This window comes from Monodelphis domestica, chromosome 4, assembly GCF_027887165.1.
Source record: "Monodelphis domestica isolate mMonDom1 chromosome 4, mMonDom1.pri, whole genome shotgun sequence".
Lineage (NCBI taxonomy): Eukaryota > Metazoa > Chordata > Mammalia > Didelphimorphia > Didelphidae > Monodelphis > Monodelphis domestica.
The window spans coordinates 191,903,694-191,928,582 of NC_077230.1; the positions used below are offsets into that span (position 1 = coordinate 191,903,694).

The 24,889-nt window shown below is 35.7% G+C and overlaps 1 protein-coding gene across 6 annotated transcripts in view; it reads right to left on the bottom strand.

Moving 5' to 3' along the window:
* The window catches only part of CCDC141 (coiled-coil domain containing 141), a 325,959-nt gene that overhangs the window by 190,630 nt on the left and 110,440 nt on the right, over positions 1-24,889 (bottom strand). For all 6 annotated transcript variants that reach the window (XM_007494445.3, XM_056794081.1, XM_056794080.1 and 3 more), the window contains one exon: positions 22,432-22,548. In XM_007494445.3, coding sequence (XP_007494507.2) covers positions 22,432-22,548 — 117 coding nt within the window. The remainder of the gene's footprint in view (positions 1-22,431; positions 22,549-24,889) is intronic.

A 24,889-nucleotide genomic window follows, 5' to 3' on the forward strand; every position in this document is an offset into this window, starting at 1 on the left:
TTGGGCAGAAGGTAGTAACTAATGAGCAGGACTAATCCATCTGTGCTATATACACAGTTACCTCCAGCCTGTATATACACCTGTGCCCTGGTATCCCTCAGGTATCCCAAGGGTACCAGCCTAGGCCATTGACAATTGCTAATTTCTGGTTATAAATTTCCCCAAAGAATGCCCAGGACTCTTAAATGTTGCCTTGCTTTCATGTGTCAGTATCTCTGTTGTAGAGTTGCTTCTGTTATTGGTTTTAAGTCACTGACAAATATTGTTTCCAAGGAAATATTTCTATTTTTAAAAGAGAAAGAACCAAAAAGATTAAGTAGTGATCCCTGATCATCTAGTAAATGAGTGACAGATCTCAGAGAGAGGAAGGAAACCCAGGTCTCTTGAAGTAATTTAAAAATAAATCAGAGGACTGGGATGAATACCCACCAATCTTCTCTTCCTCTCTAACCAGAAAGGTAGGTCCAATTCTAAATCTACAAAATCAGGTCCACTCTCTTGGAAAGCTCAAAGTTATATTTCTAGGGCCAGGGAATAAGGTACTATTTGATGCAGTGTTTTGGTGCTTTGTCTCATACTCTCACAGCATGCTTCAAGAATTCTGATCATGCTGAAAGAATGGATTTGTGGCAATGGTCCTCTAATCCACTCAATTCCTAAGCTACTTTTATTAACTTGTGTGTGTGTGTGTGTGTGTGTGTGTGGGTGTTTCTTTATTCTCTAACAGCTTTATATAAACATTATACATCTTTACCTTGACCTAACCCCCTGTTTCTACTTTCTATGGACTCTTTTGAAAACTATTGTTCACTAATAAAAATTACATTCTTTAGAAGAACTTGGACCTAAGATCAGATCACAAATCCAATTTATGAAATCACTTGGCAGCAACTGGAAAATATTTGCAATGAGTTGGAAAATTGGATTAAATGATGAATCGGGAAAGATGGCTCTTATCTTAAAACTTCGAAATTTGAACTGTATGATATTAAACATTAGAAATTATATTTCTATATATCATTTATAGTTTGCTCCTATCCCTGAGTATTAAAGTTTATAATTTTGCAAAGATTTTATAAACATTCTGTTTATATAGCCAGATCAGAATTGATTACGTGTGGTAATGAAAGAGAGCATGAATAACTGAAATCCATTGATAATTCCTGTTTCATTTTAGCCATTAGTGTTAACCATCACTTTTCCAGATCTTTCAGAATTGCTTAAAAGCACTTTAACTCAATTCACAGATGTTATTGTTGTCCTCTCCATTCTATGGAGAGACTCAAAATTAGCAAATTACCTAAAAGGCATAAAGGAGGGAAAAGGAAATAAATATAGTTCTCTACAAATTGCATTTTCTACACAGCATATTTCAGTAGCATAACATAAAATGTTAATGTAGAAAATACTTGTTAATTTATAGCTAAAGAGTAGTTGAATTTGCCTATAAAAATACATTTTAGAAAGCAAATGAATGATATAACAGTACTTTAAAAGGGAAGCATAGATCACTAGAAACTAATATGTGTTCTATAGTAAGACTTGTCACACTGACCTCATTTCCTTTTTCAACTGTTGGTAGACTTATTTGAAGGTTAAGGAAATAGACATAGCATACCTGGATTTCAGTAAAGCATTTGACAAGGTTTCTTTAGTGCAAGATGTAGAAATATCCCAGATATTGATTAATAGATTTCTATAAATCAGAAAGGAGGTCTCTTAAAGAGCTATAAGAATTCTGTCCTATGCTTAGTTCTATTCAACATTTTAATTATTAATTTAGTTAGAAGCTGGAGAAACTCATAAAATGAATTGGCAAGAAGATGGGCTGGGAATCTAACCTGTTGAGGTCAATTTGACAAACATTTGTTAAACTTGTGCTATGGGCAAGGCCCTGAATGAGATGTAAGAATACAAAGAAAGAAAAAATGAAATAGTTCCTGCCCTCAAGGAGTTCTTCTACTGGGGCAAAATGACATGTACACAAATGACAAAATATGAGGTGAACTAGAGAAAGAGGGAGCATGAACAACTAGGAAACATCATGAAAGTTTTCATAGAATAAGTGACACCTGAGCTCTGCCTTAAAGGAAGATAATGATTCTGAGAAGCGAAGTTAGAAGGATGTTCACTACAGACATGGCAGACAGCTTAGGCAAATGTGCAGAGGATTGAGACAGTAAAGTATGAGGAAGGAGCAAAGAGTAAATCCACATTAACAGTGTGAACCTTAAAAATTCTCAGACCCTTCTTCAGAACACTTGGTTAAGGACGTTCCCCATTTTAAACAATGAAGGGACTTAGATCAGGAATGTGAGACCTCTACTCCACCCCTACTTAAGCATACTTTAGGGAAAGATAAAGTTGTAAACTCCTTGCTGAGCAATGAAAAGTACTTAAACCCATACTTATAGTAAGGCAAAAGTTCTTAAGCTGTGCCTATTTTTAGATCTAATACAAAAGGGTGCTAAGTACCTATAAAGGTCAGGCAACTTATGAACTTGCAAAGGGCAAAGAGGTGAGAACTTACTCAGAGGTTTTTAGTCTACTCAGGTGTGAATTACTCAAAAGTTTAGTCTACTCAGGTGTGAATTAAAAATGGTCAGTCCTTTGGAAAACGTCTACTGTGATTGATAGATGTGAGAACTTAGGGGAGGTGACATAGGAGAAAATGCTCTTTAAAAGGAGGTCAAAAAGAGGTCTCTGGGGATTCAGCTGGGAAAAGCTGAATTGGAGGGGGCAGCTGGCCAAAGCTGCCTTGAAGGGCTTAATGGATGAACTTGATTGAGCTAGCTGAAGCTAAACTGGTGTCTCTCTGAACACTAGAATCTTGCTTGGGACATATCTTGTGTTGAGTTGATAAAAGACTGACTGATCTCTCTCTTAGGGTTTTTAGCCTAGGCTGGCTCATGCTGGCCTAGGCTGGTCTATCCCTTTTCTCTTTATTTCCTTTCTCTCTCTCTCTCCCTTTCATTAATTCCTCATTTGTATTAATTAAAATCTCTATAAAACCCAGCTGACTTGGGTATATTTAATATTTGGGAATTTTTCCCTGGCGACCACTTTACTTTTGATTTAAAACAAGACACTGTCTTGAAACCATTTTTTCTGCAGTCACAATTTAAGCCAACCACTCTTTTATCTGCCACAGTTTATGGCTCCACTATTTTAACTCTTACAACAGGAACATAATGGGCATGAAATATTGTTATAAGAAATAACACTTATGAAGAAAGGTTGCAATAGACTATAGAGCATCAGGATACCTAAGTCTGGAAAGCCTCATCATCAAACTGACCATAGAATGATGAACTTTTTGGCCATAACAACTCATAAAGAATACCTAGTAATCTATAGAGGGGTTACCATCTATATCAGTTAAAGGGCCACCTCTGCTGATGAAATCCTGGGTATTAACAGTATCCATAGACTCAGTAAAAGAGATATGAGCTATCTCCCAAGTAGGTTTCTAGTCCAACCTGTACCTGAACAACATCCATTCTACAACATGTCTAAGAGGCTATACATACCTGTCTTAAAGACCTTTAATAAAGGAGAGTGTGTGGTACTCTCAAGTCCTTTAATCCAACTATGCCACTTCTAGGCTTATACCCAGAGATGAAAGAATGAGGAAAAGGTCCTTTATGTGCAAAAATATTTATAGCAGCTTTTTTGTGGTGGCAAAATTTCAAAACCAAGAGGACATACAATCATTGAGGAATGAATGAATGTCAGTATATGAATTAATGGAATACTGTTGTGCTGTGAGAAATAAGGAAATAGGTGACTTTTATAAAGACATGAAAAGGGGGCATCTGGGTAGCTGGGTAGCTCAGTGGATTGAGAGCTAGGCCTAGAGGCAGGCGGTCCTAGGTTCAAATCTGGCCTCAGCCACTTCTTAGACCCCTGGACAAGTCACTTGACCCCCATTGCCTAGCCCTTGCCACTCTTCTGCCTTGGAACCAATACATGGTATTGATTCCAAGATAGAGGTATGGGTTTAAAAAAAAATAAAGACATGAAAAGACATGTAAACTGATATAGAGTGAAGTGAGCAGAATTGAAGCATTTTATACCATAACATCAATAGTAAAAAGTTTGAGCAATCTTGAGGACTTTTATAGTGATAATATGATGAAATATAGTGAAATGAGCAAAACTAGGAGAATGATTTGCCCAATGACCACAATATTCTAAAGAAAAACAACTTTTGAAGGCTGAAAGAACTTTGATCAATACAATGAACATGATTCCAAGGACCAAAAAGTGCTATCCATGAGACAAATGATGGATTTAGGTTGTGAAAGGAGACATACATTTTTAATTATAGTCAAAGGGGGGATTTGTTTTGCTTGGCCATCCCTATTTGTTACATGAAATTGTGTGTGGGGGGTCCTTTTTTCCAATGAAATGGCAAGTGGAAGAAAGAAAAAAATTAATTTCAGTTCATTTTTTAGAAGGAGAGAGAGATGGAGGTATGATGCAGTTGTGAAATCTTGCCTACACTTTAAGGCTAGGTCACTGTATTGTTAGTCTTACTTAACTGCTCTGCCTTGTGACAAGAAATAACTTCCCAAAGTGGGAGCAATGTGTAAATGTATGGAATGTAAAAATAAAACCTCAATAAATTTAAATGTGACCCCAAAACACCCTTGAATATAGTTATCATGCCCATATTGTCTATTCATTTTCAAGCTAACCATCTTAGATCTTTCAGTGGACAATGAAACCAATGGTTTTCACTGTACCTTCACAGAAATCTCCTCACTACCTCAAACGATGTCATAAAGTTAACTTGGAATGTCTTATTCTTAATGAAGTTACTTTAGCTTTTAATGATTGTCATTTGCCTTTATAATTGCTTGCTACATTGTGTTTAAGAATTTTGTCAAGAATTGCAATTAATCTCACTGGTTCATAGTTTACAAACTCTATCCTTTACCCAATTTGCAAATTGGAGAAGCATTTATCCTTCTCTATTTCTATTGAACCTCTCCCATTCTTAAGATCCTTCAAAGCTCACTACTCAGTTTACCTATCTGCCAGTTTTGGTATTCGGTGAAGCAGTTCAAAGAAGGAAAGTTGTCTGACAAAAAGCCTCCACACTTTTCTTGGATTTCATTCCCTACTAACCAGTTTTGTTCCAAGCTCAATTTGAAGGATATTCTTCTTTAAAGAGGAAACAGAAGAAAACAGAAGTTGAATTCAGTCCCTTGTCTATCATCTATTATCCTACCTACCTCAAGAAGTAGTGTGAACCCTTCTTAGGTCTTTCAGTTTTCTCTAATAGAGCTTTAACATGCTTTTGATTACCTTTGGTACTGATTTTTGGTCTGCATTCATTCTGGTTTTTAGTACCCTGTATATAATTCTTATAGAACCATGTTAGTTTGGGGCATTTATTCTCAATTATTTGTCTTTGACTCCAACTTCTTCACATGCCTTTTTAAAGTCTTAGTTTGTCAGTGAGTTCTCTGCACAACCACATCCATCTCTTTAGGCCAATTCCTCTTTTTCTTCTGCATAATAATTTTTTGGACTACTCTCAAAAAGGCAAATTTCGTCCATTAAATTCACTCAACAAATCTTTATGGGGCACCTGCATCATGCCAGATACTGAGCAGAAGCAAAAAATTCTGTGCTGGAAAGTAATAAAACAGGTATTTCTCCTTAAGATATTTTAATTGAGATTTTTCACTGATTGATCTCCTAATTAGTTCAAATTAGTGAAGCTTAATTGTATCCAGTTTTTAAACTCTGTTCTGAATTCCATTTATCAGGCATTTCTGCAAAATATTACAGTTGATGTGATGAGCAAGAAATTTCTCTGGGTTGATTTAACCTGCTCTTACCCTTTCATTTTAGGTCTTTGACCTTACACTCTGGGAATTAAAATACACTATAATAAAAGTTTATTGATTTATACATGACCGGACTATTAAATTAGTTTTCTTTTTTATCTTCAGTACAGAAATATGTTGTAATTGCTCATTTTGAGGAACTAACAATCTCAGACAAATCTCTTTGTAAAACTCTTTGGCCTTGGTGAGATTCTACCTTTTAATCACTCTCACATCATATCAAATGCTGCATATACTGCTACTACTTTCCAAGATGGACTTCTCTCTCTCCTCCCTGCCCCCTGATCACCTACTACTGAACTTGCTCCCTTTCAACACATGCATCCTGCCCTGCCAGCCAGTCTTGTAGAAATAGTTGATGTTACAGATATAATGGACTTTATTTCATATGCACAGAGGAAAAAGCAATTAGGTCTCCTTGGAGAAGATAAGAGGAAAATGTCTCTCACACACACACACAAAAAAAAAACAACTTTCTGATAGTTCTGGGATCCAAAGACTGAATTCAAGACTCAGGATCACCAAGTTGATTTATGATACTCCCTGGGAGTACTCAAAGTTCATAAAGCAAAGAGTGGATTGTAATCATCCATGTCTTGCTATTTCTTCATTTGTTACATATATAAAAGGGAAAACATTTTTCATTCAGTCAGTAATGCAACTATAATTCAATATGAGTTATTAACATACAAAAGTGGCACTCTTTTAACTGTTTCAGCATATGCTGAATAAGACAATCACATTTATCAAGTTATGGAAGTTGATGAATTTTTTATCTTTAACTTATTCTATTAAGATAGAAACGGAGGCAATTTAAAAGTTCATTTTTAAAGAACTTGCTTAGTAGACTAACAAGAAATACCAACTAGCTCCCTGCTGCTTGATTTGGCTGTGGGTAGCAAAAACACCTGCTCTCTTTCTGTTACCAGATTATTTATAAGGGCTTCAGTAATGAACACTCAGCTTGGTGCTTTATTTCTATGTTATCTCTTTTAAAAGACTAGTAGTACCCTTCTCTCTCTATTCCATCTTCCACATACCCTCACCCATCTCTCCCTCTTCCTCTGTCTGTCTCTCTGTCTTTCTCTTACACACACACACACACACACACACACACACACACAGATCCCTCCACAAATAAACCCAACTTGCTGCTTTATTTCTGTTATGCCTTTATTCAAAGGAATAACATTGCCCTCCTAAACATTTCCCCCTCCACCAACACATAAACACACAAATAAAAATGTGTTTCTCCATTTTAGTATATATTGGAACAGGAAGGACACATGCCAAACCCATGAAAGGAAGGTCATTGGAGGACAAAGGATGAGTATAGAATATTGAAGAACATTTTTCTGCTTCCATGAATATATATATGTATATATATACTATGATGCATCATAGTATATATATATATCTCAGTTATATATATATATATACTATGTATATATATATATACACATATATATATACATAGTATATATACATAGTATATATATATATATATATATATATATATATATATATATATATATATATATATATATATATATATATATATATATACTATGATGGCTTATTGTACATGTACTTTTCTGAACATACATCATGCCCTGGGCTTAAGAAGAGGTTCTGAGATACTTAAACATGGGAATTCCATTGGAGCACTTACATTAATACCAGTACAATATAGTTGGTGGTGGTGGTGGTGGTGGTGGTGGTGGTGGTGGTGGTGGTGGTGGTGAGATTTTTTGGTGCCCTATCATTTATTGTGTGGGAAGTTCATTTTTCTACCAAAGGAAGGCTGACTACAAAGCTGTCCAAATGATTTTCTAAGACCAATCAGGTATAAGAATCAGAGATAGTAGGGCTGAAAAGTTTATTAAAAGTACCAGTTGCCCAACCTCATATTATAGTTGTAAGAGAATGGATCAAAGCCATTTTTCCCAATGTCATTTCATAATACAGTTGCTATCATATAGCAAATCCCGCCTGTCAATAGAATCTTAGAATTAGAGAAAACATTATAGTCCATCTAATAAATTGTATGTTTAAATAAAGGCATCCCCTCTACAGCACAACTGGCAGGTGAACCATCCATCCAAGTTGGAAGTTTCCTAATACTTTAGTGAATTCATTTCATTGTTGGATGCCCTAAATGGTTAGAGAATTCTCTTTCATATTAATTAAAAAATCACTTCTTTATAACTTTAATTCATTGTTCCTTTCTTGTTCTATTGATTAAGATAGAAAATGTCTACTTCTGCATCCATATAACTACCCTTCAGATTTTTAAAATAAGAATTTTGCCTTCTCTTAGTCTTCTCTTTTTTCAGGTTGGATGTCATCCACTCATTAAATGCATGATTTCTAGAATCCTTAATACTTGGATTTCCCTCTAAGGTGCTCATTCTAGTTCAGCAATTCTGCTCTCAAAACATGGTAATTCAAATGATATCCAAAAGTCTAGATGTAGTTTTGATAGCACAAAATGTAGTTGGTAATTGGTAATTCCATTATGACAGAAGCACAGGGTTGAAAGGAACTACAAAGGCCATTTAATCCAAACTGTATCTGTAACAGGAATCTTCTCTTTACTGTCATCAAGTATGCATCCTTGTATATATTATATATGTCTATAGGCACGCTCACATATACATAAATGCATTTTATATATGTAAATATGCAAATCCATAACATATTATATATGTATGGATCCGCCTATTTGTACAAATTTAGAGTTAGTACCTAGTCTAATTGTTTTGGAGTCTGGATATGTAATTCTGAATTTTAAAGCTAAGGTTTGGAATAGATTGGCATTTAAAAATATGGCTAAATAAATGTAGGTCCTACAAGATGAGTAGAACACGAGCTCCTTGATAAGGATTCTATAATCTTTATTATATTCCCAGCATCAGAGTGCCTCAGTTTCCTGATGTGAAAATAGCTAATATATTTACAAAATACCTTTAAGTTTCAAAAGTTTTTCATATATATTATCTCATTTGATCCTCACACCAACCATGGGTCAGGTGATACTACCCTCCCCATTTTACAGATTAAGAAACTGAGGTTGACATAGTCTAATTGGTTTGCCCTGGATTATTTGGCTAGTGTCTGAAGGAGTAATGGAGCCTAGCTTTTCCTGGCTACTAGTACAATCCTCTATTCATGCCAACATCTACTAATTGTGGTAAATGGCTTCTGAAGTCCCTAGCAATCTTAGATCAATTATTCTTCGATGTATTCAGTCCTGAATAAATATTTGTTGGTTTGAGTCATTAATAAATGTGGCAAATTTTGTACATAAAAAGCTCAAGACTTAACATCTGCTTTCACCATCCATTTTAGATGATCTACCTCAAGCTTATATCTGGTTATTTTGAAATTCTTCATTGGGAATATAATAATTACTATGAACCAATTCCCACACTATAAATAATATAGCTTGAAAGAGGGTTACAATTATCTTACAATAGAATGGAGAAGAAAATGGCAAACCACTCCAGTATCTTTTCCAAGAAAACCCCAAATGGAGTCAGGAAGAATTGGACATGACTGAAAAACAACTTAACTACAATAAGACTGACAGTCAACACTAGGTTGGGAGTTAGGAAACCTAAGCCCTAACCTCAGCTCTGCTACTACCTACGTGGCCTTGGGTAAATTGCCTCAATTCTCTAGGACTCAGGCTTGTCACCTATAAACATGAGATTTATCTCTCAGTTCCATTCAAGTTCTCACATGCTATAATTCTATTATTAGATGTCTCAAAAAGCCTTTCTGGCTCTAAGAGTCTATGAAAGTCTATGAGTCTATGAAAATGTTTTATAGTAAAAAAACACAATGGAAACCCCTTGGAAAATAAACCATGCTCTTGTGTAGAACAGATCTCAAGGAATGCTACAAAGAAATTAGTTTTTCTGTATTTTTCACCAAAGCTCCACTCTGCAATTGCTTACTATGTGCAATGGAAAATATACAGTTCCCTTCTGAGATACCTTACTGGTTTCCTGAGTACCACACAACCACAAAAGCAAACAGCCTGACTTGTCTAGAATTTAATGGCATTTAATATGAGCCTGTGCCATTTTTTACAACATTGACTAGGATGCTCATTTGCTTGTGTCTCTAAGTACAAACAAAACACAACAGCACAAGAAATTCTCCCTGGTGCTCTTTAAAGCTTTGACTTAGGACAATAGGATCAGCCTGGGAATAGTTCAGTTGTCTACGAGACATTTTCAGCATCCTGTTCAAGATGGCTTCTTCTCATATCATTCACATCAGAAACACAACATACACTTCATACAGGGCATTTCTGCAATAATCTTTATAGCTCTAATGGGAACTATACCACTGTTGGAAAACAGAAAAGCACAGTACTTCTTGTATCATCCTGCAAAGTGCTTGGGACTTGTGCAAAGCCTCAAAAGCTCCCCAGTCAAGGAAATGTGACACTGAAACCACGGCGAGGAGAGATGAATAGCCCATTTGATTAACTTGTCAATTTTCTGTTGCTAAGGAAAATGGAATGTTTAAATCAGCAATAGTACCTGGTATAATTTGAGTTCATTTTCTGTGCTTGAAATTTGGGAGTATTTAGGTTACTTTTGTTTTTATCAGCTGAGAGAGTATATTTAAAGTATTTTGTAAACCTAAAGGCATTTAAAGTACACCATAAAAATCAGTTAGGGAGCAGCTAGGTGCCTCAGTGGATTGAGAGTTAGACCTAGAGACGGAGGTCCTGGGTTCAAATCTGACCTCAGATGTTTCCTAACTATATGACCCTGAGTAAGTCACTTAACCCCAATATGCTTAGCCCTTACTTCTCTTCCACCTTGGAACCAATATACAATATTGATTGTAAGAAGGTAAGGGTTTTTTTTAATCAGATAATATTGTTGTTGATTGGCAAGACTTGGTAACAAAGCATGAGTGAGGGGCAGCTAAGTGGCTCAGTAGATAGAGAGCCAGGCCTGGAGACAATAGGTGCTGGGTTCAAATCTGACCTCAGATACTTCCTAGCAATAAGATTCCTGGGCAAGTCATTTAGCCCTAATTGCCTAGTTCTTACTGTTCTGTTTTGGAACTGATATTTACTATCTATTCTAAGATATACAGAAAGGGTTGAAAAAACGATAATACTAAAATAAGGCTTCAAAAATAATAATGAAGTATGAGTAGAGAAAAGTAACACACACATATGTGTATGCATAGTCAGTCAACATGTATTTATTCAGTCATTACTGTGTCAAGTACTGGTGAGCTAAATGCTAGGAACCCAAATACAACAGAAAGATAATCCCTTCTCTCAAGAAGCATAAATTCTTATGAGAGAAGACAACACATAAAAATAAGCCAAAAAAGTGGGAGAATTGGGACTGGAATATGAGAGAAAAGGTATCCAGCCAAGGTCAAAGCAGAGAAAGTTCAAAGTGAAGCCTGGAGAAAAATAACAAATGGCTGACCTGGGTCCCTCCCTGAAATGAAGGTTCTGCCATGAGCACACAGAGTGAGAGGCTACAGGGGCAGAGGATACTTATAGTGTGTGAATTCTGGAAATGGAGTGTGCTTCCAGGATGAAGAGGTTTCTGGATATGGGAGAGAAGGTCAGGAGTTTACCCTGGGGAAGAATGAGTGGACCACAGAGAAGGGACAGAGAGAGAGAGAGAGACAGAGACAGAGACAGAGACAGAGACAGAGACAGAGACAGAGACAGAGACAGAGACAGAGACAGAGAGATGGCAATGGAAAAGTTTCATGGTGAGCTTCAAGACTTTATCAACTAAGAATTGCACTAATGAAACATTGTAAAGGACACCAGAGAGATGAGATGACAGGATGGAAAACAAGGTGTGCTGGACATGTTGTAAGAGCAAAGGATAGCCAAAGGACAGTCTGCATATGCCATCAATATGCATGCAGTATCAAGAAATCTAATCCTCCAGTTCTTTGGATTAGATCTCTTATTTTGCATCTACAAGAGTTTGCTAAGAGTTGTGCAAGATGAGATATAGATAAGGACAACTATGTAGCAGAGTGGATAGAGAGTCTGGCCTGGAGTGGGAAAGACATGGGTTCAAATTTGGCCTCAGATATTTCCTAATTGTGTGATCCTGGCCAAGTTACTTAGCCCCCCAACTTTATTGCTAGCCTTTATTTTGCTCTTCTACCTTGGAACAGATACTTAGTATCATTTCTAAGACAGAAGTTATGGTAAGGGGAAAAAATGATGAGATGTAGATGGAATTCACACTCTTTATGAAATTACCTACATCAATGCCACCACAGATCCAGCAAAATTTCAAAGTACTTTAGAAGATATATACCATTTTGGACATAAAAGCAAGCATTTGTTCTGCTTAAGTATACATATTTGACATGATGGTATGCTTTTTCTTTTCTTTTTTTTTTTTGAGGGAAGGAGAAAGAAAGAAAGAAAATAAATGTTTGGCAATTGAAAAAGCATTTTAAAAGGATCTATGTGTCCAAATGTCCATAGTTGGAACTTTCTAAAAGATGCTAAAATAAAAAAAAAAACCCTGAGAACTCTTTGACTAATTTGAGTTAACATTTGGTTAACACTAACTTAAGTGCCCCTACTTAGTACATCACCAGATTGTGAAGTATGAATCAGACTTTCTTTCAGTACCACTACTAGTGCCTCACCAGACACTAAGTAAGAGTGTTAGCAAGTCATTTGCTGAAGTGGATAACAACTCAAACAGTCAGGAAACTGTGGATCCTTTTGATAAGAGTTTACACTTCCAGAGGATGAGAAGGGGATCCTGCAAGACACTGCCCATGCTGGGCAGTGCTAGACAATTTGAAAGCTGTGATTGGCTCCTGTGAAGAGGGGAAGAGACAAGAAGTCACTATAAAAAGCTGGAATTTCTAGGGCTAGAGGTCAGCTTCCAGAGTCATCCTCAACAGGTCATCATCTTCAGCTCAATCTGCTTCTTGGAGGAAACTTGGGTGAGTGAATAGTTGACTTTCCTTTCCTGACTTCTGGAAAGAGATTAATTCTGGTCGAGGGTTAACAAGTCGTGATGGGATGACTTGAGTACCAGAGCAATATTTAGTGTGATAGGCAAAATATCTTCTCTACTCTCTTTTTGTATTTCTCAACTTTCACTCTTCACCTATTTTGTAAATAAAAACCATTGAAAGTCATTTTGACTTGAGCCATAATATTTTAGATTTTAAATTTGTGACCACCATATAATATTCATATATTTTAGTCAAACCCTTAATTTTAATTCCTTACACCAGAGAAGTTAAGATGTTTATATATTTTTTTTCTTGGTCACTTTGCAATGGTAAATCATTTTAACTACATATATGGTTAGCACAATAACCAATCACTGTAAGAGCCAATTATATTTCATATTTATAAGAATAAAACATAAAAGGTTTCTACTGAATCCATATCTCATCTCTAAACTCAGAACCTAAAGAACAATAAGAAATTATGGTCATATAAAACACAATATCCAACCACAGTGATGAGTGAAAAGAATCTACAGTAAGAGTAATGTTCGTGAAAAACAAGGCAAAAGGAAGACAAAACAACTGAACATGCTGCCAGCTATGTCAACTACTGACTGCTCTGAACTAGAGGTAAGGGGGAGGGCAGGCAACTCCTGGGTCACATAGATCTCTGATCAGACTAAAAAAGGCCAATTGTTAAATTTTCAGTGGGAGCATTTGCAACCCCCAAACTGTCAAATTTTAAAAATCAGGACTTAATTTGTTTTCTAATCTAAGATAAAGAGTTTTATTATCTTCATGTAGTTGAGCAGCTCACTTAAACTTTCTAGCATTCGGTTTCTTTATCTGTAAAATTATGTTTGTTTTAACTTGGTTCTCTGTCCCACTGCTACTCTGAAATCTAATGATCTTATGATTTGTCTGCAGGACTACTATAATAGTCTTTCTTTTTAAAATTATATTGTTTTCCAGATTACATGTCAAGACAACTTTTCAATATTCATTTTCTATTATTTTGCAGTCCATGTTCTCTCTCTCCAAGAAGGAAGATAACATCATGTATTACATATTTCCATGTTTGCCATGTTGTGAAAGAAGACACATTATTTTCACTAGAGAAAAATTCATGAAGGAAAGAATGATATATTTCAATTTGTATCCAAACTTCTTCTGTTCCCTCTATAGTAGCAGATATCCTTTTTTTAAATATTTTTTTTAATTTTTTTGTCATGTGTCTCTTGGAGTTATCCTGGATCCTTGCCTTGTTGACAAGTCATTCACAGGTGATCATCACACATTATTGTTGTTAATGTATACAATGCTCTCCTGATTCTGCTCACTTAATTTTGCATACTTTATATAAGTCTTTCCAGGGTTTTTTTTGTGTGTGTGTGTGATCATCTTGTTTGTCATTTCTTATGACACAATAGTATTCCTTTACAATCATATACCACAACTTGTTCAGACATTCCCCAATTGATGGACAGCTCTTCAGTTTACAGTTCTTTGCCACCACAAAAAAAGAGGTTCTATAAGTAGTTTTGTACAGGTAGGTTCTTTTCTCCTATCTTTAATCTCTTTGGGATATAGACCTAGTAGTGGGGTTGCTGGGTCAAAGAATAGGCACACTTTTATAACTATTTGGGCTATAATAATCTTTTCATTGGCCTCCCTACCTCAAGTCTCTCCCCCTATTTAATCAATCCTTCATATTGCTGCCAGATTAATCCTTTGAAGGGATACAGGTCAGATCACAGCACTATGTTCCTCAAAAATTTCAATTGCTCCCCATGTCCACTAAATAAAGTACTAGCTTGGCATTCAAGGCTTTCAATAATCTGCCTCCTACCAATCTTTCTAGCCTTTTGAGCCTGCTCACATACACTGCTCTCCAGTCAAATGGTGCTATGAACATGTCTCATCTTTTCCCTCCTTTTCATAACTATCCACTCTTCTTAAAACAATGTCTCCCTTCTTCCCTTCTCCCCATCTTTACCTCTTGGCATTATACCATCCTTCAAGATTCAGCACAAATGCCAACTTCTCCATAAAGTCTCCTCTAATACTCTCATTTAGAAGTGTGGTATATACCATTCTGTACTCCTCTTCTTTACTCACCATATTCACCCCATAAGTTGATTATAAATATCTTGAAAACAGGTATAGTGGTTTTTTCTTTGTACCTCCTCTATAACCTAATATACCCCTACCTTGAAAATACTTAAGTATAATTTGAATGAATGACTGTACCTGACTGTTAATGGTTTTATTTCTCCAACTAGGTTATAAACTTTTGAAAGTAGGGACTAACTTTTGCATTTCTTTCCTTTTTTAAAAAATCAAACACAATGTCTTAAATATGTTGTGCTAGGCATATATTTGGCACTCAAAAACAAATATTAATTTATCATATGTAACATATTACATATATAAATTATATATGAGAAGATAAATAATTAGCCAAGAGAAGTTTGGTATCATACTACTTGAAAGGAGAAGGGCTGGCTACATCCTATCTAAGTCTTAGATTATACATGGAGGGTAAAGAAACTATCCAAAGAGATTCTTCATTTATTGTACCCTCTCTCACTAGTTTTTTCTTTGTATGTGTCTCACTCTCTCCCTAGTGATACTGTCTTTCTTTTTCCAGCTGCTAAAGAAAGTGGAGCAGATAACTCTGTATCCCATCATGGGGATCTTTGTTTAATATGATATGAGTATCATGTTACTCATTGCTTTGGATCTCCTTTTATCCACAAACATTTGTTTCTTTTATTCCCATGTAGTGCATACATTAGTGTACTAAATGTTTCTTGGTCTTGCTGCTTTTTATGTTAGTGATTATTTATTTGAGGAAGCAGATGGAAATATTATTTGATTACAAATACTCCAAAGGAAGCATCCCTAGCATTATGTATTGACTCTTAAAGTAAACAGAGTATTATAGTCTTCATTTTGCCTGATTTTTTTTGTTGTTATTTTATCACTTAGTTTCCTAAGGTGATTTGAAAAGGAATGGGGCAGCTAGGTGGCTCGGTGCATAGGGAGCCTGTCCTCAGACACTTTCTAGCTGGGTGATCCTGGGCAAATCACTTAATTCCAATTGCCTAGCCCTTGTAATGGATACTTAGTATCAATTCTAAGACAGAAGGTAAGGGTTAAAAAAAAAGAACAAAAGAGTAGAAACTTGAGTTAAAAATTATGAAGCAGTAAATACTACAGTATAAAATACTGGAAAGGTATGATCAACATCATTTAAAATAAGCATTAGAAAAAAAGAATTTTTAAGGAAAATATGTGAATTTAAAATAAGGGAAAAGAACTTTGTAAATTCATTAGTATCCTGGAAACTTAAGTGGGGCCCCAGAAGCCAGTGACTCCCTTACTTCCCTGGATCATCTCTCATTATGTCTGTGTTCTGCAAGTGTAGGAATTTCCTAAATTCCAAGTCACCACTCTGATGCTTAAAAAGCTGTCTTAGTTCTCTGCCTGGATTCATTTTGAATGTGTTTTACTCAGGAAGATACTAATTGATGATATTTTCACTATTTGCTATATGCAGACTTTTTTCTATTTCTCACTTGTGAAAATCAACTTTAGTAAACTTTACCTATCTAAAATATTTTTTCTAAATTAGCTTTCATTAAATATTTAAAAACTCTTACTTCTGCAGTGATCTTCTCATAAGTATTTCAAATGCTTATTATAGAATCATAAGGCTTGGGAAAAATCATAGGAGACAGTTATATCCATTATGTCATGCTTGAAAACTTATACAAATGTTTCCTTGAATGATATGCTTATTACAAATGACTTTCTAATATCACTTTCAAAAGAAACCTTTTAACTGGAATTTGTTGTTCAGTTGTTTAGTCATGCCCAATTCTTTGTGGCCCCATAGACCACAACTCTCTGTGGTGTTCTTTGGCAAGATCAATGGAGAGGTTTGCTATTTCCTTCTCTAGTGGATCTTCTGTGTGTGTGTGTAAGAGAGATGGAGACAGAGAGAGACAGAGACATCTTGATTGGAATAATTGGTCACAAATCCATTAAAGTATTTCAATCAGATAATCAAGTACCTATTTCTTTTAAACCCTTACCTTTTGTCTTAGAATAAATTCTGAGTATCTGTTCCAAGGCAGAAGAATGGTAAGGGTTAGGCAACTGAGGGTAAGAGACACACAGCTAGGAAATATGAGGTTAGACTTGAACTCAGTATCTTCCATCTCTAGGCCTGGAACTTTAACACTGAACAACCTAACTGCCACTCAAGTATCTATTAATAGCCTAATATGTGTTATAATTATTATGCTCAGCTCTAAGAATATAAAGACAAAAGTGAACCAAGGTGGGGGACCAAAGAGTTAAATCCCCCCCCAACTCTCCTCTCCTTCTAAAGAGATCAGGAAGAGGACACAGTCACAAAGAAGAGAACAACATAACCTTGATAAAGATATGAAAGCAGAGAGCAATTCCCTCCTTGGGTCCAGATGCCAGGCTCCAGTCAAAATTATTTTTTGTTGACCATTTGATTTTTATTGTCTTCTGCTAACCTCTTCTGATTTATGGGTCAGTTTTATCTTATTCATATTTATAGTTATGGTATTAGGTTGGTTGTTCCAGCCATCATATCCTATTACAAAAATGGACATTCTGCCATTAGTTGTGTTCCATCTTAGAACAAGACCCAGTGGAGATCTGCACATATTTCCAGTTGAGATGCTATATCTACATGCAATTTGGCAAGGAAGGATTTGTAAACCAGCTTACATTGCAAAGATAGGTTGAGATTGTCAAATAACAAAAAATATATAAGTTTTACAAACAAGAATAGCAGAGTTGCATGAAATGGCCTTGATACAACAAACAGTACTCCTGGATTACAATTTGCACAACATCAAACCAGGAGACAAAGTATACTTAAAAAATTTCAATAGAAAATTGGCTACAGACATAAAATGGACTGGACCACATGAAGTATTTCTTACTACCCCAACAGCTATAAAGATTGCAGGAAAAGACTCATGGTTCCACTTTTCCCCATGCAAAACCAGAAAAATTCAACATCACTGTAACAGACATAGAAGATAATTAAACAAAAGATAGTGCTGAGAAATGAAAACAAAAACTGACTAACATAAAAATACACCACAAAGAAACAATAGTGACACATAATGTTCAAGACAACAAGATCCCAGCAGTCAAGCATGCCACAGTGAGAAGATAACTTTCCAGCCTAGAGGAAAAGCATATCAGAGGAAAAGCATCCCAGAGGAAAAAAATTTAAACCATCCCAGAGGAAAAGATTTTAAAGCATCCCAGAGGAAAATATCTTAAAGCATCCCAGAGGAAAAGCATCAAGAATAGCTACTAGAGAGAAGAAACAAAGAGGAAAAGCTGAAATGGACAGCTAAAACTTTGAACTTTGTAAATTTGTTTAATAGCTACTAGAAAGAAGAAACAAAGAGAAAAAGCTCTAATGGATAGTTAAGACTTTGAACTTTGTAAATTTGTTATATGAGGACAGATGAGAAACAGGACTTATATGTAAGACTGAGTGTGTTGAAATATAAAACAAAAGTAATTTCACATATTAGGGAAATAACATGCAACATTACATAACTTGGAAGAAAGAAGAGATCCATCAGTCAACTTGAGAAGTGGAAATCTGAAGAAACTTGATAATTATTAATTCAACACAACACTATTAGACACCAAACACAAAGTCACAAACTGACATATTGGGAGATCTTGTTTAAATAAACAAGTGTCTGAAATTGTATTTATGCAAAATGTAAATGTGTATATAGTTAGTTCCATAAGGTCTTAGGCAAATAGAGAGATCAATAGATATTTCTATTTGACTGACATCAAGAGGTAGAACTATGTATATTATGGTATTAGATGTAAATAATCTCTATAAATAATGTATATACTATAATTAGGTTAGTAATATAGTGATTGAGTCTGTAAATATTTAGCATAGCATGTATATTTGTTGTACATAAGATTAGGTTATAGATTAGACTAGGGACTTAGAGAACAGTTATAATAAGTAGGGAATAGATTAGGAGTAAATTAAGTTAAACATAGCATAGACAATTAGTTATACATAGGAATAGACTTAAACTGCATTTGCAGATAATAATGCTTTAATTGTTTATTTTAAAGCTGATGCTGAAGTTGTGTTTAATAGAAATATATATAGATAAAATAGTTTGCAAATACATATATAAAATAGGAAAACTATTTGTTGTAGTTAACTTAGCAAGAGTAAGTAGTATTAACACTAAGATTTAAAATTCTTTGTAATGGTTTTGTTCAAATATTTATTTGTACTGAATTTATTGTAAAACCCTAAAACTACTTACCCAAATTTTCCTGCATAGAATTCCTTAGAGTAGATACAGTTAGCATAGAATAGTGATAGAGTAATTGAGGGAAATTTATTATTTTGAGGGAAGTAGTTAGAAATTAGATTTAGTAGATTGGTAACTATAATAAAAATAAGTAACCTTAGGAAGGTCACAACAAAAAAAGGGGATGATTGTGGAAAGGAAAACTAAAGCAAGTTCTGGACTTTCTGCCACTGAGTTGGAACCAACAGCAGTTGGATTGTTAGAGAGAAGATATTGACAAGACTGACAGTTGGTGGGGGAAGGGGCAACTGGATTGGCAGCTGGTCTTGTGACTAGCACTTCCTTCCTGTCTCTGGAACTGGAAGGAGCCTCTCTCCCTGGATCTGGATAGAAGTGCCTCTATTCTTGAATTTCCCAACTGTGTGCTCTACCTGCATCCCTGTGATTGTGTTCATTGGACAGAAGAACTTAAGGGAAGCAGTTTGGACTGTAAGATTGGTCGTTAGGCCGTCAGCCTAAAGAGACAAGCCCAACCAGCTCTGAAAGTCAGAACTTTTCTTCATCTTGCTTTCTACTGCTGATATTTTAAACTTAGTGGATCTAGCACAGATTAGTATAGACAGGAATGAATAACAGAAACCCTCCACCAGCCTGTGAGGCCTGGTCTCAGCTCAAAAGCTGAGAGAGACTCAAACCTCATCTAGTGAAATCCCTCTTCCCTCTTCCCTGATACCTCCCCAATCCAAACATGTTAATAAAATTTATCTTTATTTGAATATCACAATCAGATCACAATCACATTTCAGGGGACATATAGGGAACTGAATCTCAGGACAGCAGTTCGACTACAAACTATCCTTACTGGACCCCTGCTGGGTTACTAAGTCTGGGGGGAGGCTTGTCCATCAGGAGGGTCCATGCTTACATACGCTGGGGTATCTGCAACATCATTCTATAGAGAAGATGTCCCCTCAGGCTATCATAAGTGGCCCATTTCTTGGGAACCCCATTTTTCAAAAATAGCCTCTTGGCAGGGAGCATCTCTCTCCTTTTAACTCACTGGCAGCCATATTCCCTCTCTCCATTCAACTCCTCTTCTCCCTGCTGCAGATCCTTCTATATTCTGGGTTCTTCAATCCCACCCATTTTCCAATAAATATTACAATGTGAATATAATGGATACTATCACAGTGATGGTGGACCTTTTAGAGAGGCAGGTGACATGACAAATGTCCTCAGGCAAGGAACAGGGGAACAGCCTGGCTCCATGTCCCTCTCGATTTTTAGTAACAAACTTTGGTAAGCTCTTCTGGGGTGACAGTGTGCAGGCCCACAGAGGGCTCTGAGTGCCCCCTCTGGCACACATGCCATAGGTTCGCCACCATGATAATATCATATTGTTAGATTTAATGAAAACAATGCTTTCAGCGAAGACAAATAAAACAATGCAGGATGAAGTGAGCAGAATAATAGATCAATTTATACAGTAACATTGTTAAAACAAACAACTTTGCCATCTTTAAATACTTTGATCAACACAATGACCAGTCATGATTCTTGAGGATTTATGATAAAGCAAGCTATCTACCCTCTTCTGCCATAGAAGTGAAGGACTTGGGATATAGAAACATATACAAAGAGTTCTAACTGTACACAAGTTCAACTTTAGGTAAAGAATTTTGAAAGAATTCTGTTTTCCAAAAAAATACTATGTTGACTTTATTGTACATTTCTGTGCTCTCTCTCCTCTCTTGCCTGGAGACAACTATCTGTTACCTCCCACCCCTCCATCAAAACAAAACAAAACCCTTCTGAGTGAAAGCAGAAAAATAGATGATTGGAAAGACTGCCACTACTCCACTGGATCAGAGATGTAGCTTGAAACATCTGGCTCCAAGAGAGGAGTATTTGCTCCACTCTACCCACATGTCAGCATGTCTACCCCTGCATGCTTGAAAACACATGTCTTTCCAAAGCCCCTGGATTTCCTCCTCCTGCTCTCACTTCTCTGCCTCTGATTCCTACATGTCACTGAACTATACGTGGCCCCCTCCCTCCATGGACACTCTCTCATTTCCTACCTGCTTTCCTCCCTTCTTCATGTCATCCATAGACAAATACAAATTTTGTAAAAATCACTTTATGTAGACTTCTATGGAAAGATCCACTTACATAAAGTAAGAAATGGCTAAATAGATAGATATGATTGATATGATATGATATGATATGGGATATGACATGTTAAAGACACTGTGGGAATTTGCTTTACCATATATCAGGAGTTTTATTTGTCTTTTCTTTTTGTCTCCTTGGAACTTCAAAGCATCACTTCTATTTAGGTCCTCTAGGACCAAATGGAACAATCAGTCAACCAATTGACATTTATTAAGTGCCATCTATGTGCCAAGCACTATGCTAAATGTTAATGATACACAAAAGGCAAAAGAAAGCCCTTGCCTTCAAGGAGTTTACAATCTAATTGGGAGAGACAATATGCAAACAAACATATACCAAGCAAGCTATATATGAGAAAAATAGGAAAGAATGAATAGAGGAAAGACACTAGAATTAGGAAGGGGTGGGGAAGGCTTTCTGAAAGAGATGAGATTTTAGTTAGGACTTAAAAAAAAAAGCCATAAAGGCTTGATTTACTGGGAATGATCATTCTTATCTTTAAAGCACTATAGAGGCCCTACAAAGTACTTCTGGAAATACCTATCAACTCCAGGATTATTAAAATATTAGGAATTTTATCTCCCCTCTTCTTCCCAGTCTAACACAGCAACTCATATATGTTTACTGAACTAGTAGGCATAATTTCTTGTAAGCTGAAGAAGAAAAGGAAGTGGGGGGGGGGGAACAATAGGCAATGGCAGCTTTTACTATAATGGAAAAGGACAGAATCAATGTCATAATGATCCTATAATGAGAAGAGAAATGTATAACTATCAGACAAGATATGCCAGAATACAGAATAAAATTAACTAATCCTTTATTATATTCTTAGATATGAATATTGGATAAAATATACATGAATTCTCTTGTCATCTATACTAATCCTAAAAGGAAAGTTGAGATAATTCTCTTTTTTATTTACATCAAAGATCTGTAATCCCATTACTGTGGGGGGAAACATTTTCCCTCCACCCTCCACCAATGCAGATTTTAACCCCTCTACAATTTATCAACTTAGAAAAATTCAGGGATTCATGTCTTACCTTTGCTTTTAATGATAGTTCCTTATGCTTTTGGATTAATTCTTCATTTTCTGACAGTGATGAACCTAGGTGCTGCTTCTGTAAATCTTTAATGGTTTTTTGAAACCAAGAGGTTACCTAGGGGAGAAATAATAACAACAAAAGATTACATTCCACAGGATCAGAGCAAGAAAGTAAAATTTTAGAAATATTTTCTCAACCTTTCAAAATTTACCAAACTAATCCAATCTCTCTTATAAACTTATCTCATGCATTAAGTCAGTATCATCAGGTTTTCATTTGTCTTCATATAAAATACCACCTGCTCAGGTGAAAGGGAAAAAAATTCCAAAAAAGGATGAAAATGATTTATCAATACGGTAGATGACTTGCCATGAAGAAAACAACCCCTTCTTGGCTCTAACAAGGAAAGACTAAAATATGTTCCCAAACAGCAAATAAATCATACATTCTTTTAAAACAAAGGCATCTGTAAAACTGTGTTCTTCTTTCATATATGGAATGATGAATCTGAGCAACATCCCAGATACCTGTGACAATATTAAATATCACTGTATAGAAAAATATTTTCTACTACAAAAAGCCAGCGAGAAAGTATCAGGTTTGCTGCATTTCCTGGGAAATCTATACACAGAAAATAAATGGAATGGGTTGAAAAAGTCCACTTATATTACAAACAGTAGAAATAAATGACTCACTCATTTCAACTTGATATACAAAATAGGACATATCATGTGGAATGTTTAAGTGAAACAAATGATAGAGAATTCCAAAAGAAGCTATAGCTCTTTAAATAATACAGGTTATATCCTGAACCTTTAGTGTCCACAAACCACAGACTCTCCTTTAGAGCCATGTGGGAAGTAGGGTTGGCATAGACAAAAACTAGTTTTTACTGGCACTCTCATGAAGATTAAGATTATATGCATAAAATAAAATGGAGTAAGCTCATAAATAAAATCTGCTTTTTCTCTTTGTATAATGTGTGAATCTTAAAACTACTCAGACTTTACTCATGGAAGATTTGATTAAGCTATTCCCCATTTTTAACAATGGAGGTACTTGAGCAGGAATGTATTGAGAACTTTTAAAATTACTCCACCCTACTCAGATAGTGCCTTAGGGGAAGATAAAGTTGCAAACTCATGATTAAACAATGAAAAGTCCCTAATTCATACTTATAGTAAAGCCAAAACCTTAAGCCAGAACCTTAAGCCAGGTCTATTTTTAGATCTAATACAAAGGGGTGATAAGTACCTATAAAGATTAAATTAATCACTAAAAGGTCAAGCAACTTACAAAAGGCAAGCTTAACAAAAGAGGTGTGAAGTACTCAGAGAATTTAATCTAACCAGAGAAGGTGAGAACCAAAGAAGATGAGAACTAAGAATGGGCAGTCCTGGGAAAAAGCATCCACTGTGATTGGTAGACGTGAAAATTTAGGGAAGGTGATATAAGAGAAAATTTCTAAAAAAGGAGAAGTCAGTTCAGGCAATTGAAGTTAGTTTGGAGGTGGTTGGAGTTCAGAGTTGAAATGAAGGACATTTTGAATGGATTTCACAATTGAATTCAGTGTGGTGTTAGACTCTGAACTCAGTTCAGGAGATTCAGTGGAGGACTGGAGCTTGCTAGGAGACAATCTTGTGGTGAGTGATAAAGACTGACTCGCTCTCCCTTAGGCTCAGGCCTAGGCCAAAATGGCCCTTTTCTACTGCTTGGCTATTCTCTCTCTCTCTTTCTCTCTCTCTCTCCTTCCCTTAATTCCTTCATTTATATTAATTAAAATCTCCATAAATCCCCAGTTGACTTGGGTATTTTCATATTTGGGAATTTCCCATGGAGACCACTTATTTATATTTTTAAGTCAAAACACTAAAATTATCTTTAGAGTTTGACCAAAACCTTTTCAGTAGTTTGGCATTTACAGGACCCAGTTTCCTTATCTGTAAAATGAGAAGATTGTCCAAGATGACTTATAAGGTTTCTTTCCATTCTAAATCATTGATCCTGTAAGCTCCAGGTTTGGGGGGCAACAAGTTAATAGATGTTGAATTACTAGCAATCTCCTAAAATCTCAAAAGCTTTTAAAATAGTGGGGGGAACTATATGAACACAACTATAAAACACTCTCCACACAATTAAAACTAGGTCTAAACAATTGGAGAAACATGGATTGCTCATGGGTAGGACGAGCTAACATAATAAAAATGACAATCCTACCCAAGTTAATTTACTTATTTAGTGTCATACCCATTGAACTACCAAAAAACTTTTTTTACTGAATTAGAAAAAAACATAACAAAGTTCATTTGGAAGAACAAAAGATCAAGGATGTCCAGGGAAATCATGAAAAAAAAATGCAAAGGAAGGAGGCCTTGCAGTCCCAGATCTCAAACTATACTATAAAGCAGTAGTCATCAAAACAATTTGGTACTAGCTAAGAGAAAGAAAGAAGGAT